Source organism: Mustela putorius, unplaced genomic scaffold (genome assembly GCF_011764305.1).
Source record: "Mustela putorius furo isolate JIRA1106 unplaced genomic scaffold, ASM1176430v1.1 tig00000640_pilon_pilon_pilon, whole genome shotgun sequence".
Lineage (NCBI taxonomy): Eukaryota > Metazoa > Chordata > Mammalia > Carnivora > Mustelidae > Mustela > Mustela putorius.
This window is the reverse complement of record NW_025421432.1, coordinates 8,027,582-8,042,571: the sequence shown is the minus strand read 5'-3', so window position 1 is coordinate 8,042,571 and position 14,990 is coordinate 8,027,582. Positions and strand designations below refer to the sequence as shown.

General features: G+C 39.3%; 1 protein-coding gene across 6 annotated transcripts in view; it reads left to right on the top strand.

Annotated features, from left to right (window-relative positions):
• Positions 1–14,990, top strand: part of POC1B (POC1 centriolar protein B) — a 97,356-nt gene that overhangs the window by 34,634 nt on the left and 47,732 nt on the right. For all 6 annotated transcript variants that reach the window (XM_045082977.1, XM_045082973.1, XM_045082974.1 and 3 more), the window contains 5 exons: positions 10,220–10,327; positions 10,456–10,571; positions 11,712–11,845; positions 13,907–13,975; positions 14,684–14,836. In XM_045082977.1, the coding sequence (XP_044938912.1) occupies positions 10,220–10,327; positions 10,456–10,571; positions 11,712–11,845; positions 13,907–13,975; positions 14,684–14,836 (580 nt within the window). The remainder of the gene's footprint in view (positions 1–10,219; positions 10,328–10,455; positions 10,572–11,711; positions 11,846–13,906; positions 13,976–14,683; positions 14,837–14,990) is intronic.

The window sequence follows — 14,990 nt, the reverse complement described above, 5'->3', positions numbered from 1 at the left end:
ATTGATCTCTGCTCTAATCTTGATTATTTCCCTTCTTGTATGTTGAATTGGCTTAATTTGTTGTTGACCCTCCAGTTCTTTAAGGTGTAAAGAGAGCTGGTATATTCTGGATTTTTCAGTTCTTTTGAGGGAGGCTTGGATGGCTATGTATTTCTACCTTAGTACTGCCTTCGCTGTATCCCATAGGTTTTGGACCGAAGTGTCTTCATTCTCATTGGTTTCCATGAATTATTTAAATTCTTTGATTTCCTGGTTGATCCCAGCATTCCTAAGCAAGGTGGTCTTTAGCTTCCAGGTGTTTTAATTCCTTCTGAACTTTTTCTTGTGGTTGAGCTTCAGTTTCAAAGCATTGTGATCTGAGAATATGCAGGGAATAATCTCAGTCTTTTGGTATCGGTTTAGCCCTGATTTGTGACAGAGTTTGTGGTCTATTCTGTAGAAAGTTCCATGTGCACTCGAGAAGAATGAGTATTCTGTTTTTGGGTGGAATGTTCTGTATTTATCTATGAGGTCCATATGGTCCAATGTGTCATTCAGTGCTCTTGTTTCTTTATTGATTTTCTGCTTAGGTGATCTGTCTGTTACTGAGAGTGTTATATTAAGATCCCCTACTATTAATGTATTCATATCAATATGACTCTTTATCTTGATTAACAGTTGTCTTATGTTACCCATTGTTTTCTGTTTGGCATGAGTGGTTCATGGGAAACTCTGTAGAGGCCTCTCTGGAAGAATGTTCTTTGATAAATAATTTGGTTAAATTTAATGAATAAGGATATCATCTTTTGGGCAACTTTCCATTTATGTGCTTACAGCATACTTAGAGATTCTTTCTCATGCATTTATTATGTTTTTTTTCTTGGTTCATGCTATTGTAGTTAGATTAGAGGAACGTTGAGAGGGCCCAACTGACCATTCAAGCCCAGCCTCTGCAGTGTTTATGCAGCTTTCTGTGAGAACTTAGCCTTGCTAGGGTCAGCCCAGTCCAGAACTTTATTCCAAAGCTCTGAAGGACCAGAAGTTCTATTTCACTTTTTAGTCAGAGGTGAGAATGTTCTGAGGCACTGAGTCATGCATAATAAACTGGAGGAGAGTCGAAACACAAGCCACATGCCACTTTACTTATTTTCAGAGGGACTAGAATATTTGCCTGCTTCCGTCAAGGCCTTCCTCCTTAGCTGACAAAGTCAGGATAAGGGCTTGAAGTGTCCTGGAACTAAAGCAAGGAAGTTTGTTGAAAAATTATCTTGATGAATAGTTTTCTTGGGTTCGGACCGTGTGATGGGTCATCTTGGCCACATGCACACACCAGCCCAGGAAGCTACATGATCAGCTGGTTGGGTCCTCGACCCGCTTCCCAAGGCCAGGCAGGAGACACACTGACCACTCTTGCCTCCTGCCATTACTGGACACCTCCTCTCTGGTGACAGGGTTACCTCTCAGGTGCAGCAGTGTGGTTGGTTCAAGTCTGCGGAGAGGCAGAGGCTCCCTGGCATGTGATCTGCTAATTCCAATGTCTATGCCGTTTGGGTCAAGATTCTCTGCCGCTTTGTAGGTCTTGTAATTTTTTATTTTTAATTGTGTGCCCAAACACTGCTAAGTGTTTGAGATTACTCTGTCATCTCTAGAAAGTGATGAGTTTTGTTCTTGTAAGCAGTTAGCTTTCTGCTGGTTCAGCTAGATTCTCTTAAGGCTTGGATTTGGGCTCTTTTAGGGTATATCTAGAGTAGCATTTACATTTGGGCTGTAGTACTAGTGGCCTTTCTAGGGCCTCAACCAAATGCCTGAAGCATTTAGCAAGGTCTGCCCAGAACTTGAACATCTTTGAGTACTGTGTAACATCTGGCATCTCTGTTCAGCTCTTAGTCTCCAGTGGTTGCTCACTGTCAAGCCTTGTCAGAGCATAAGCAGCTTTGTATTTGACTAGACTCAAGGGGGGTTGGAGGCAGATTTTTGGAGGGTTTCTGCTCTTTGTAGCTCCTCTCTCACACGCCTCCAAAATTCTAGCCCTTTAGTCCAGTTCTGAATTCTGATTTCTGTTTCCTCTGCTCAGTCAGACTGGACGGTCTCCTTGGACCCTATGTTCTCATGCCATGGTTTGGAAAATGCTTGTAGGTACGTATGTGGGATAGATCTCATCCCACCTCATATTCCTTCTCTCGCAAGATTCACAACGCCGTGAACCTTCACTGGTGCCTAAAAATAGTTGCTTCATATATTTTGCCCAGTTGTAGGTTTGTTTATAGGAGAATAAGCCTGATAACCATTACTCCCTCTGTCTAGAAGTTCTGCCAAATGAATTTAGTGGAGCCTACCAAGCCAATTTCAAAATTCATATGGATGAGTTATATGTGTAAGAATAGCCAAGAAAAAAATGAGAAGAAACTTGTCCAACCTGCTGTCAGAACACAGTATAAAATTATACAAATTAAAATATGGTGATAATGGTACGCTATTAGGTAAATAAGCCATAGAAAGTCTAGAAGCAGGCAGATATATGCCTTAGATGGTGTTTCCAATAACTGGGGAAGTGGATGGACTATTTAATCTATAGTTATAATTGGATTTCTGTTTGGAAGAATATAAAGTGGGATCTTTATTGTATACCATCATGTACAAAATTTGTAGATGAGCTAAACATTAAAAATGGTCCAAAGATACTGCTTTTCCTCCTAATATGTAAGAAGTATATGTAAACAAATATAGAGGGTCAGCAGAGTTTTTCTCCTAAGTATATTCGTTTTAATGTATGGCATGGACTTAAGTAATTAAAATTCTGTGTCTGTCTATGCTTGGTACTTACCATAATTTTGTTCTTAGAGCCTCTGTGTGGCATAGAGATGGTACCTATTCATGTAAGAAGTGATGAATACCTTGCTACGTTCTTTGAAGTGGCTGCTGTTTATAATCATACATTTTAATTCACAGAAATATTTTTAAGGTACTCTCTCTCTTGGGAAATATATTCATGCTCTTAAAATATAAATTAGTATAGTCTTTTTAGAAATCAGTTTGCAAAATCTATCAGGTATCTTTGTTGCAATGACTTCACAATTGGAAATATATTCTATGTAAATACTCTTTTATGTGCAAAAGAAAAAGCTTTGTATTCCAAGATACTGCTTTCAGTATAATTTATAATCGTGAGAAGTCAGAAAGAATGAATTTTTCCCCAAAAATCTAGTTAAATAAACTTAAACTATTGTATAGCCATTAAAAGGGGACTATATATAAGTAATGACATGAAAATATTTATGTGAGGAAGGGAGAGCAAAACTCAGAATTCATTATAATATAAAAGATCAAGTAGCTATCATACATACAATGTTAAGTGTGATTTTGAGTGATGGGACGATAGACTATTTTTACTTACTGTATTTCCCATTTTTTTAACATTCAGTTTTTCTTTAATGAGTATTGAAGAAAACATTTATCATTTGATATCTATATCTATATTTAAAATATGAGCAATATGTTCTCTTTCCAGTGGCAAAGAATTTTTCTAATAGGTAAAACTTATTGTACCCCCCCCTTTTTTTTTTTAAGATTTTATTTATTTATTTGACAGACAGAGATCACAAGTAGGCAGAGATGCAGGCAGAGAGAGGGGGAAGCAGGCTCCCCGTTGAGCAGAGAGCCCGATGTGGGGCTTGATCCCAGGAAGCTGGGATCATGACCTGAGCAGAAGGCAGAGGCTTTAACCCACTGAGCCACCCAGGCACTCCTGTAGCCCTATTTTCTTAAAATCATGTGTACTCTAGCATTCTGTATGCTTTTCTATGGTATCCTCCATTAAAAATAAACATAGCCGGGGCACCTGGGTGGCTCAGTGGGTTAAGCCGCTGCCTTCGGTTCAGGTCATGATCCCAGGGTCCTGGGATCGAGCTTCACATCGGGCTCTCTGCTCAGCGGGGAGCCTGCCTCCTCCTTTCTCTCTCTCTGCCTCCTTGTTATCTCTGAGTGTCAAATAAATAAACAAACATTTATTTAAAAAAATAAATAAACATAGCCTTTTGAGATGTTTCCAACATTATCGCTTTTCCAGCATTACTTTTTAGGGGGAAAAAAATCTACCTTTAATTTTCACTTGTTGGTAGTGTTACAAGTGATCTTTGACCACCTGAACTACAGAGGTTTTTTCCTTCACAGTGGTAAGATACATATATTATAGAGCTTACCGTTTTAACTATTTTAAAGTATAAAGTTAAGTGTCATTGGGTATATTCATGCTGTGCAACAAATTGCAAAGATTTTAAACATCAGCTTTCATTGGTTAAAATATTTTAAATTGGACCCAATTTTCTTTAAAAAAAAAAAAAGTCTTTTAAATGCCTGAAATATTTACCTAGACCTACTCAGTGCCATCTACTGTGTCTGGAAGTGTAACAGTGAACAAGACAGATGTGGTTTCTATCTTCTTGGTGTTTACATTTGTTGGGGAAGACAACAGAATGTTTGGTTACAAGTGTGACCTAAGTGCGACTCTGAGCTACTCTAAGGACCCACATTGAGGAACTAAGCTGCGAGCGCAGGGGTGGTCTAGAAGACTTCCTGAGGAAGTGATGCTGAGCAGGAGGCTTACAGGACAAGTAAAATCCTCTTAGGTTTTTTAAACTAGGTAAAGAGTAGGGGGCAGCATTTGAGGCACAGGGAATAGCACGTGAAGACACTTCCTGAGACAGGGGCAGGGACCTGAGAGGAGAAACACACGTGTCAGGAAGAGTACGCAGGATGATGGTGAGACAGGAGGGGAGACTCTGGAGGACCTGGTAAGCAGTGGGAAGGATGCCAGGCTTTTCCTCAAGGGAAATGCAAAATCATCAAAGCATTTTAATCAGAGGAATTTAATTCAGTGTTTAAAGATCACTTTTATTGCCTGCGGAGAATGGAAGACAGTAGTTCCCATTATGGTTTGAAGTGACAGGCCTGATAATGGATTGGAGTGGGGGGGTGTGGAGGAGGAGAAAGAGGCACAAAACATGACTCCTAGGCTTCTCAGTATTCCTTTTAAGGAATACTGAGAAGGAGCAGTTTGGGAAGGTAGACGATGAGTTCAGATTTGGACAAGTTCAGAGTTGGAGGAACCTTCAGGGTATCCAAGAGGAGACACCCAGTAGGCAGTTGTATTTATGGGTGGAGATCCCCGGAGAGAAGTCTGGGCATATAAGCGGTAAATGACCCAACGAGTAATTAGCATGTTCCATGGCATAGTTACATCTTTTTATATCTCTTTCATCTGCTTTTTGTCTCTCAGCAGCTGTAGGAATAAATCCTGTTCCTGTCATTAACAGATGTGTTCTCTTCTGATGCTGACCAGCACTTAAAAAAAAAAAAACACCGCACACACACAGATGTTTTGCTTATTTCCTTGAACTTCACCTTCAGTATGCAAACACAAAATCCCACCAAAGCAAACTCTGAGACTGCCAATATATATATATTTTTAATGAGTCTATGAAAGTTTAGGTCTGAATGCAATCCAAACTCCCTCATTATACAAATAGAAAACAGTGGCCAGTGTGGTTTTGAATTTCACAAGGTTACAGAGCTGGGCAGTTGCAAAATTGGCCCTAGAATCCAGGACCATGTACTGACAGTCTTATTTCCACTACTTTTTACTGCTTCCCTCTCCTATTGAATAGTTGCTGACTTCAGAGTACCAATTACTGATTATTTGTTTCTTAAGGGACATGGAACAGTGCCTACTCTGGTGTCAGAGCCCTGAGGGCTGGAATGGTCATTTTATAGAGAGAGTATTCATTCCAACGATAAGAAATTTCCAAAGGAAAATTTTGATTTCTTAGAAACACTGAAACTTCTCATGATTCATGAACCCCTTTGGCTCTCTAATGAGTTAATAACTCTATGGCTATGCATATAATAATATAATTCTACATACAGTTTTAGGAAATCCATAGATTCCAAGTTAAAGAACTTCTGTGATATTATTGGGCTATTCTCAAGGACCTGTGAACCAGTTTTTCTAGAAAGAAGTCCAGTAATTTTCTGATTCTCTCAAATGAGTATCACTATGTTGAAGTAATTTTAGTTCAGTTAATTTCCCAGGTACCTTATAGATAATTCATGTGTGCTAATCCAGTAGTCACTACTAATTAATGTCCATGTCAGTGACACACTCTAGAGGTTTTATTTATTTATTTATATTTTTATTATGTTATTCACCATAAAATACATCATTAGTTTTTGATGTAGTGTTTCAAGATTCATTGTTTATGTACAACACCCTGTGCTCCATGCAATACGTGCCCTCTTTAATACCCACCACCAGGCTAACCCATCCCCCAGTGCCCCCCTCCCCTCTAAAACCCTCAGTTTGTTTCTCAGAGTCCACAGCCTCTCATGGTTGATCCCCCTCTGATTTCCTCCTATTCACTTTTCCTTTCCTTCTCCTAATGTCCTCCATGTTCTTCATTATGCTCTACAAGTGAGTGAAAACATATGATAATTGACTTTCTCTGCTTGACCACTTCACTCAGCACAATCTCCTCCAGTCCCATCCATATTGATGCAGAAGTTGGGTATTTGTCCTATCTGATGTCTGAGTAGTATTCCTTTCCTGATTAAAACTCTTCAGAGTATAGGGCTAGAGGGAACATTCCTCAACTTCATAAAATCCATCTATGAAAAACCCACAGCGAATATCATTCTCAGTGGGGAAAAGCTGAGAGCCTTCCCACTGAGATCAGGAACACAACAAGGATGCCCACTCTCGGCACAGTTGTTCAACATAGCACTAGAAGTCCTAGCAACAGCAATCAGACAACACAAAGAAATAAAAGGTACTCAGATTGGCAAAGAAGTCAAACTCTCTTCACAGATGACATAATACTTAATGTGAAACCCAAAAGACTTCACCCCCAAATTGTTTATTTTTATTTAAAGATTTTATTTATTTGAGAGAGAGCAGGGGGAGGGGCAGAAGCAGAGGGAGAAGCACACTCCCCGCTGAGCAGCCACCCCCCCCCTTCTAGGTTTTAAAAGGTAGTTAAATGGTGCTAAATTAGGTTGAAATCTGTTGATATTTCAGTAGAAATTTTATATACTTTTAACATTCTTAAAATTAATAACCCAGTTAGATGTTGTTTAAGTCCTGATAAAGGAAAGAACGATCCTTTGCCCCAAAGTCAGGGCAAAGAGAAGCCTGTTTTATTGGGGCTATCCTCTTTTCGATGTGACTAATTTAAAATGAAAGGGAAGAAAATAAGATACAAACCACTGTCCTCACTTTTAACCCCTCCCAAGGCAAACAACAACAGCAACATTTTTGAGAACATATGTTGGGATCATAATGTGGTATCCAGAGGAAGGGGACAGCTTCAACCCTGAGTCCTCTCTGGTTGTGTTGAGCTGGGGGTAGAACCCCTCGCTCCCTGCCCCCGCTGCCCTTCACTCTAGGCTTATCTGACTTCTCATCCCCTTCGTTTCTTTAGCACCTGGAAATTCTCCCAGGCTCTAGGTCCTCTGGCTCAGGATGAATTTCTAGCCAGCCAAGATCCCTTCTTTAACTTACTAGTGAATTTCTTTAAAGTCCCTTTGCTCCATTCTAACTTCTACCTACAAATTGGCACCTTTTTGTTACAGACTGTTTTCTTAGCACTATCTAAAATGCTATTATTTGTGTGCCCTTCCTAGAATGAAAAACCTCATGAGGGCCAGGATCTTACCAGTCTCCTTCACCACTTAATCCCCATTACCCAGGACAATGCCCAGGTTTTGGCAGGTGCGCAATAAATATTTGAACGAAAGGATCAATATTTTCCCCATAAACTCCCCAAGGACACTGACAGTGTCTAGCAGCACAGACAAGTTTTTATTAAAGGATAGTCTGATGGCTAGCCTGCCAGTTATAGCTCAGTCACATAGCCTCCTCAGAACCCTGCCTCATGGTTTCCCTTCACCCTAGAACTTTGTGTGATTACCCAGAAGCCACACTGAACTGTGCTATAAATCATTTAGCTGGTTGAAGAAAGTTTCCTTTCAGGGACTTCAGCAGAGTGGCTGAGAGGTTTGGCTGTGGAGCCAGACTGCCTGGTCAGACCTTCCTGTCTGTGTGACTCTGGCAGTTTCCTGATCCTTTATGGGGCCGGGCATTCTCACCTGTAAATGGAGGATACCAGTAGCACCTGCTCTGTAGATTATTTTGAGGATTAAATGAGTTGCTATAGGTAATGTGTTAGGAAACATTCTAAGACATATGTGCTCAATAATGTAGGCAGGATAATGACGATAATGGAAGTGGTGGTATTTGGCAGGTAATGTCAAAGGGTGAGTGTTTTTAGACTTTATTTTTAATCTGGTCATTCCATTAGCCATTCTTTAATCATTGCTTTCTTAAAATGTATGAATCAAGTAATCTCTTAGAAATACTTTTTAAAATATTCATAGTAAGTGATTTTTAAAACATAAGTTATTAAGAAACAATGGATTCCTTATATTAGTTGCATTATTATGCAAAATTTATTTCTATGAGGATAGTGAGTAGGTGTTCCTTCCCCGGGATCTGCGTAAAATACATATCTGTTTGAAGCATTTCTATAATACTGCCTTTCATATGTGAGTCTTCCTGACATATTTTCTGGAAGAAAAGATTAATAAAATATTATATTATCATAAAATCAAGTGGTGCCTGCATGGCTCAGTGGTTAAGCATCTGCCTTTGGCTCAGGTCACAATCTCATGGTCTTGGGTTTGAGCCCTGCATCAGGCCCCCTGCTCAGTGGGGAGTCTGCTTTTCCTCCCTCTGTGCATGTGCTTTCTCTCTTTCTCCGTCTCAAGTAAATAGATCAAATCTTAAAAAAAAAATCAAATCAAATCAAGCTGAACTACCCAGCATGGAAGGCATTTCCTTGCAAGGTTACTTTCCAGAATTTTATTTTATTTTTAAAATGTTCTTTATTTATTTGTCAGAGAGAGAGCAAGAGAGCGAGCAGCAGGCAGACGGAGAATCAGGCTCCCCACCGAACAAGGAGCCCGATGCAGGGCTCAATCCCAGGGCCCTTGGATCCTGACCTGAGCCAAAGGCAGATACTTAGTCCACTGAACTACCCAGGTGCCCCACTTTCCAGAATTTTAAAAGATTACTTCACATAGAACTGAATTGTGCTTCTACGCCCTTTTTAAAAATATGGTAAGTCCATAAATGACAGATTCAAAGTTTCTGTCAGGAAGACTTCTTTTTAGGTCAGTCTTAAGAACAGGGAGGGAGGAGAGAAGAGAGTGAGAGAGAACAACAACATCAACAAGAAGCTCTTCAGTTACAACCCACACCCTTAATTAATGACCTTTACAGTCATCTGGGCATAGAGGGAAAGTACAAAGAAAATTGAAACATCATTGGTCTATGACCTAAGTCCTTTCTTCTTTTTTTTGTTTTCATTATTGCTAAAGTATTAATAATAAAAATACTATTCATAGTTTCCTAATAGTCTAATTTTTTTTTTCTTGGTCATCTTTTCTTCTGTTTTTCCCCTACCACTTAGAAGAAAAAGAATAACCTCGAGAAGGTTCTTAAGGGAGGAGAGTGCATAAAAGCAGTAGATGAGATGTCTGAGAATTGTCTCATTTGTTTTTGAGTGGGTCATGTGGATGATAGGTGTGTCCATGAATGAGCATCTTCAGTTCTGTATAAATAAGCTATCCACTGGAGATTTCCGGCCTCCCAAAGTCCAGGAAGTTACAGGCTTAGGGAGGTGATTCTTCTGTTGGTGGTATCATTTAATTTTAATCCTCAACATGCCAATCCTTTTCTTCCAGAAAGCTTCACTACAGGTTAGTGGGATGAGTAGTAAAGGCTCTTGTGGGTCATAGGGATAGTACCAGAAAATGACAGAAGTAGAAGAAAGAAATAATGAATGCTTTTTGTTAAAATAAGGTATTTAGCTTGGGAGGAGTGAAGAGTTGAATCAAAGACCTAGAACAAGTGCCATAAAACTAAATCATTTAAATCAACTAATAAAAGGAAAAAGGAAAGTTGGTTGGTCGGTATAGTGTATTTTGATATGGTCTGTTATTGTCATTTGTCCTGCTTATTTGTAGCTAGATAGATGGTTGTAGAATATGACCTTGCTACATGGTGTGGTAACTGTGGTCTCTGGTATTTAATATGTCCAGCCTGACGTGTGTGTGTCGGGGGGGTAGGGCATGTGAGTGACTGTCAGCAGCCTTTCACAAAGGCAGTCTTCTTTCTTGTGCTTTCCAGATTTTCACCTGATGGAAGGCTAATTGTATCATGCAGTGAAGATAAAACTATTAAAATTTGGGATACCACCAATAAGCAGTGTGTTAATAACTTCTCAGATTCTGTAGGGTAAGTCCATTCCCTTTGTGCATTTATATGGGTTGGTTTGCTAAGGCGACATTTCATTATTAAAATTCAAATAAAGAAATGAAGGGAAAGAAATCAGAATATTAGGCTACCTTATTCTTTCCTCCTAGGTTTGCAAATTTTGTGGATTTTAACCCTAATGGTACATGCATAGCATCAGCAGGTTCTGATCATACCGTGAAAATCTGGGATATAAGAGTAAACAAGTTGCTTCAGCATTATCAAGGTAACAATTTCCATGACAACAAAATCCAGTTGACGCCTGGCCCCTTCCAGGAAACCGTTAAGCCGCAGCCCATGCTTCTCCCTTCTTCAAGGGAGGCAGGGGGCTGCCTTTGAATGGACTGGACAGCAGTTAGCTCCGTCAGCAGCATGGTGGGAAGCTGGGACAGGTGTCAGAGTGGAGAGGGGTGGGGAGGGGCCTCAAAAGTGATGCCAGGGCCGCTAAAAAAGAAGCTGCAGTGAGACGTTCACAGGTTGGTTCTCTGCATAATAGGAGAGATAGAAACTAATTCTGAATTCCGAATCAGAAGTTCTGTGAGCACAAATAGGTGTTATAAGTGGTGGGAAATGGCGTCTTCCTGTGCCTATGTATTGCAACTAGAAGAGAAATGAGTTGATTTCTTGGTTGATACTGGATTTATATTAAATTCACATTTCCCTTTTAAAATAAGTATAATACTGTGCTAAATCCTTACAACAACCCTGGGACATATTATTATTATTATTACTATTATTATTATTGTTACTGTTATTATTGCCCCCATTTTATAGATCAGTAAATCGAAGCTTAAGGAGCATAAGTAACTTGCTAAAATAATTGCTAGAACTAGCTTAGGGTTATCTGTTTATAAAGTACGAGGAAGAACAGCCTTCTCATGGCTGTGTCATGCTGCCTCCTGTTGGAAAGATGGTGTCCAGGAATGAATTCTCGGAGAAGCTAGCAAGACTGCACTTCTGCAAATAGACTGCCACACTCTTCATACCCAAGCCTCAAGTCACTAATCGGTTATGAAATTTCATTTAAGGCTAGATTGTATGCCATATGTGAGCTCGTTACAATCCATTTTTGGTTATATTATATTGGTAATGTGTCTGAAGACTTCATAGTTATGGCTAACTAGCTTATCCTTCCATGACATACTTCCAGTTTTAAAGCTATTCAGTCTCATTGCTGGGAGTTGAATCTATGATCATAAGCTACTTACTTACTTGTTTTAGTGACCTATGTGGAATTTTGGTATCGTGGAGACATTGGCTTTAACGGATTATTGTTTCCAAGCTAATATTGCTAACAGAGCAAAGAGACATCTCTAGAATTAGAAATTGTTCTCTGAACTTGTTGCTTTTCTTTCCCATGAATTAGTTCACAGTGGTGGAGTTAACTGTGTATCATTCCATCCTTCGGGCCACTACCTCATCACGGCCTCTTCAGACGGTACACTTAAGATTCTGGATCTCTTAGAAGGAAGGCTCATATACACCCTTCAAGGACATACGGTATTAACACTAAGATTTGTGCTTTTTAAATAACATATATTTTAAGGCGTTGGCCCAGTTTATTATATATCTTTTTGATCTTTCCAGGTATAGCACACGTTACCATTATGACTCACATAGAATGTTTGCTTTCAGGGCCTTGTTTTTATCCTCTGGAAGCAACTCTTAGAAATATTACTTATTATAATTCTTATCAAAATCAGTGTGTATCTTTCAGTAGCCCTGAAATTAATCCTCCACTGCTGGCTTCCTCAGTATGTAACGTAGATTTGCCTGGTCTGATAGCGATGGAGAAGCATTTTCCTGACTTCTGATCTTTCCCCTCATGTGGAGGCTGTCCACGGCTCTGCCACTTCGCCTTGCACACCCTCTCACTCATTCCTTTTCATTAATCTGATTGGTGAGTTTAGAAGGAGAAAGTCAACAAGGAGAGCCCAGTGCCTTCTGTTAGGAGCCTGTCCTCAGTGTTTTTCTCTGGTATTTCTTGTGGGCATGCCTGCCTTTGTTCAGTCTTGCCTGTGACAGGGTACTCAAATGTGACTCATTCTGGGATTCAGTTCTTCAGCCCATTTGCCCACAGATAAAGCCACATTTTTTCTTTATAAGCCTTCAGCAGCAAGAAAGATGACATTCCTATGTGTTAATTTTTAATTGACTTAGAACCCAGTGAGGGAGAGGCTTATTATTTATTGAGCCTGTTCAATCTCACACACATACACACAAACACACCCAGCATACAATGCACTAAACAAAAACAGCTTTTAAGTGTAAACTATTCCTTCTTTCTGGGTAAATATTCAAACTTCTTTAAATTTTTTAGAATACATCCTGCATCCTCTTTTTTTTTGTTGTTTTTTGTTTTGTTTTGTTTTAAGATGTACTAGGTACTTCCTTTTAACCAAGTATGATCTGTTTATCTCCATAAATAGAATAGGCTTTGTGGTTTAGGGGAGAAGGGGTTCTTTTCTGCCTTCACATATCCTGTCTGGCTTCCTGCTTTGCTTTATCATTTGTTCTGCAGCTGTGTTAGAGCAAAGCAGGAATAGACACTAACTAGTTCAGATACATGTATATCCATGGATTCAGGCTGAATAAACAACCAATAAAAGTGGTCAAGGGTTAAAATATTCGTAGAATAATATAGGGTAATAATAATTCAGAATAATAGGAAAAATATATTTTAGGAGGAAAACAATGTACACAAAGATGAAAATTTTCAGTCTAGAGTGAAGATGTTTAAGAGTCTATAATAACCCAAGTCTGTGTGATGATCTACTTGAAAAATACAAAATGATTCCCCCCCCAATGTTGCTTACACCAATTAAGGACATTAAGAACAAACCATCTAGTAATATATTTGAGATGAGAAAGAGTTACTCTTGATGGAAAAATTGACCTAAAGGCCATGCATCTTGTGACTTGCCCAACTCCACAGTCATTGCTTAATTTCAGGTTCTCCCTACCTCTCACCTCGATAACTGCATTCATTTCTCAATGGGCTCCAAACGTTAATTCTTGCCCGAATTCATCATTCTGACAGTCGTGATCCCAGTGTTCCACAGTCACAGCTCTCTGCCTGTCTCCCGCCTGCTGGCAAAACTCTCAGTGACTCCCTATTCCCGCGTGAGGGGAGAGCTCTGCGAAGCCCTTTGTGGTCAGGAAATGGCCTTTGTCCAGATTACCTTACACACTTGTCCTTCGGTTTCTGCTAGTGATCTGATGAACAAAGAGTCCAAAACCAGAAAATCTTAACAGACATTCTTATTCACTTACACGTTTAGAAGCTTTTCTTTAAACGGAAAGAAAGTGTATTTTCATAGTTGTATTAGTATTGCCTTTTTAATCTAGTATCATTGGTATGTGTTTTGATATAATTGGGTTGGTTCCTTGATTATCTTTACTCCGCCTACATTAGTTGGCACTGACTGGATACGTTCTATCAGACTTACTGCATACATCGTCTACATAGATTAGGATGAAAAATTCATACAGTCTTTCTGGCTATGAGAAAACAATACCAAGTGCTTTTTTTTTTCTTTCAAATCTCCATTTATTTCCTAGGGACCCGTCTTTACTGTTTCATTTTCAAAAGGTGGAGAGCTGTTTAGCTCAGGAGGTGCAGACGCACAGGTTTGTAAATCTTTCAGCTCCTTCTCTGATTTGGTGAGGGTAAAGGGATCCAACACGTTGGCTAGGATTCTTAGAACCAGCTCCTTTGTAGGTGTTAAGATGATTATCACTGAGTTTATATTTTACTTTAATGCCAGGAAGTCTGCTGTCTCATTGCTGAACTAGTACCGGTTCTGACACTTTCTGGAACTCAAATAGTGGTTATTTCTTGTGCTCTTCTTGACACTTAATTATATGTGGGATTTCCTGAGGTCCCAGTGCGGGTGTGGCACTTCCACTTGAACTCTTGCCTCACCTTTTATCTCTAGGTCTTTTTTTCAAATGTTAAGCCCCTTGAGGATGATAAATATAAATTGTTCATGTAGCAAATCTGCATTTTTGAGGAAGTGTCCAAAGTCATCCATAGGCAGATGGACTGAGTGAGGTGGACTGCCAAGAACATGATTTTGAACTTTGAAAACATGAGAGTATTTTAAAGGAATACGTTACTTTCTTAACATAAATTCTAAATTGGACACGAAGGCAATTGAAAGTGCTAAATCTCTCTCACCCTTAGAAAAGTAGTAGTGGGAACTAGTAGCACAGTTGAAATGTATATTTCAGCCTTCCTAGTCTGAGGAACAATCATGTAAACTTTTTTTTTTTAATTAGTTCTGTTGGTTTTATGTGCAAGTCAATTTTAAGTGCCAATGTATTAATTTTTTATAGGTCTTATTATGGAGGACTAATTTTGATGACTTGAATTGTAAGGATATGATAAAAAGAAATCTCAAAAGGTTACATTTTGATGCGTCACCTCATCTTGCTGATATATACCCAAGGACACCACATCCCCACGAAGGGAAAATCGAGACCATTGAAGTGAGTACTTTGCACCCCAGTCAACTGCCTGTTTGCAAGTGTACATTTTGGGGCAACTGGTCAACTAGATGCTTGAAATTATACTTTACTATATAAAACTTAATTATGTCTTAAAACAGCAGGTCTTTGAGAAACACTTATTTTCAATAATACA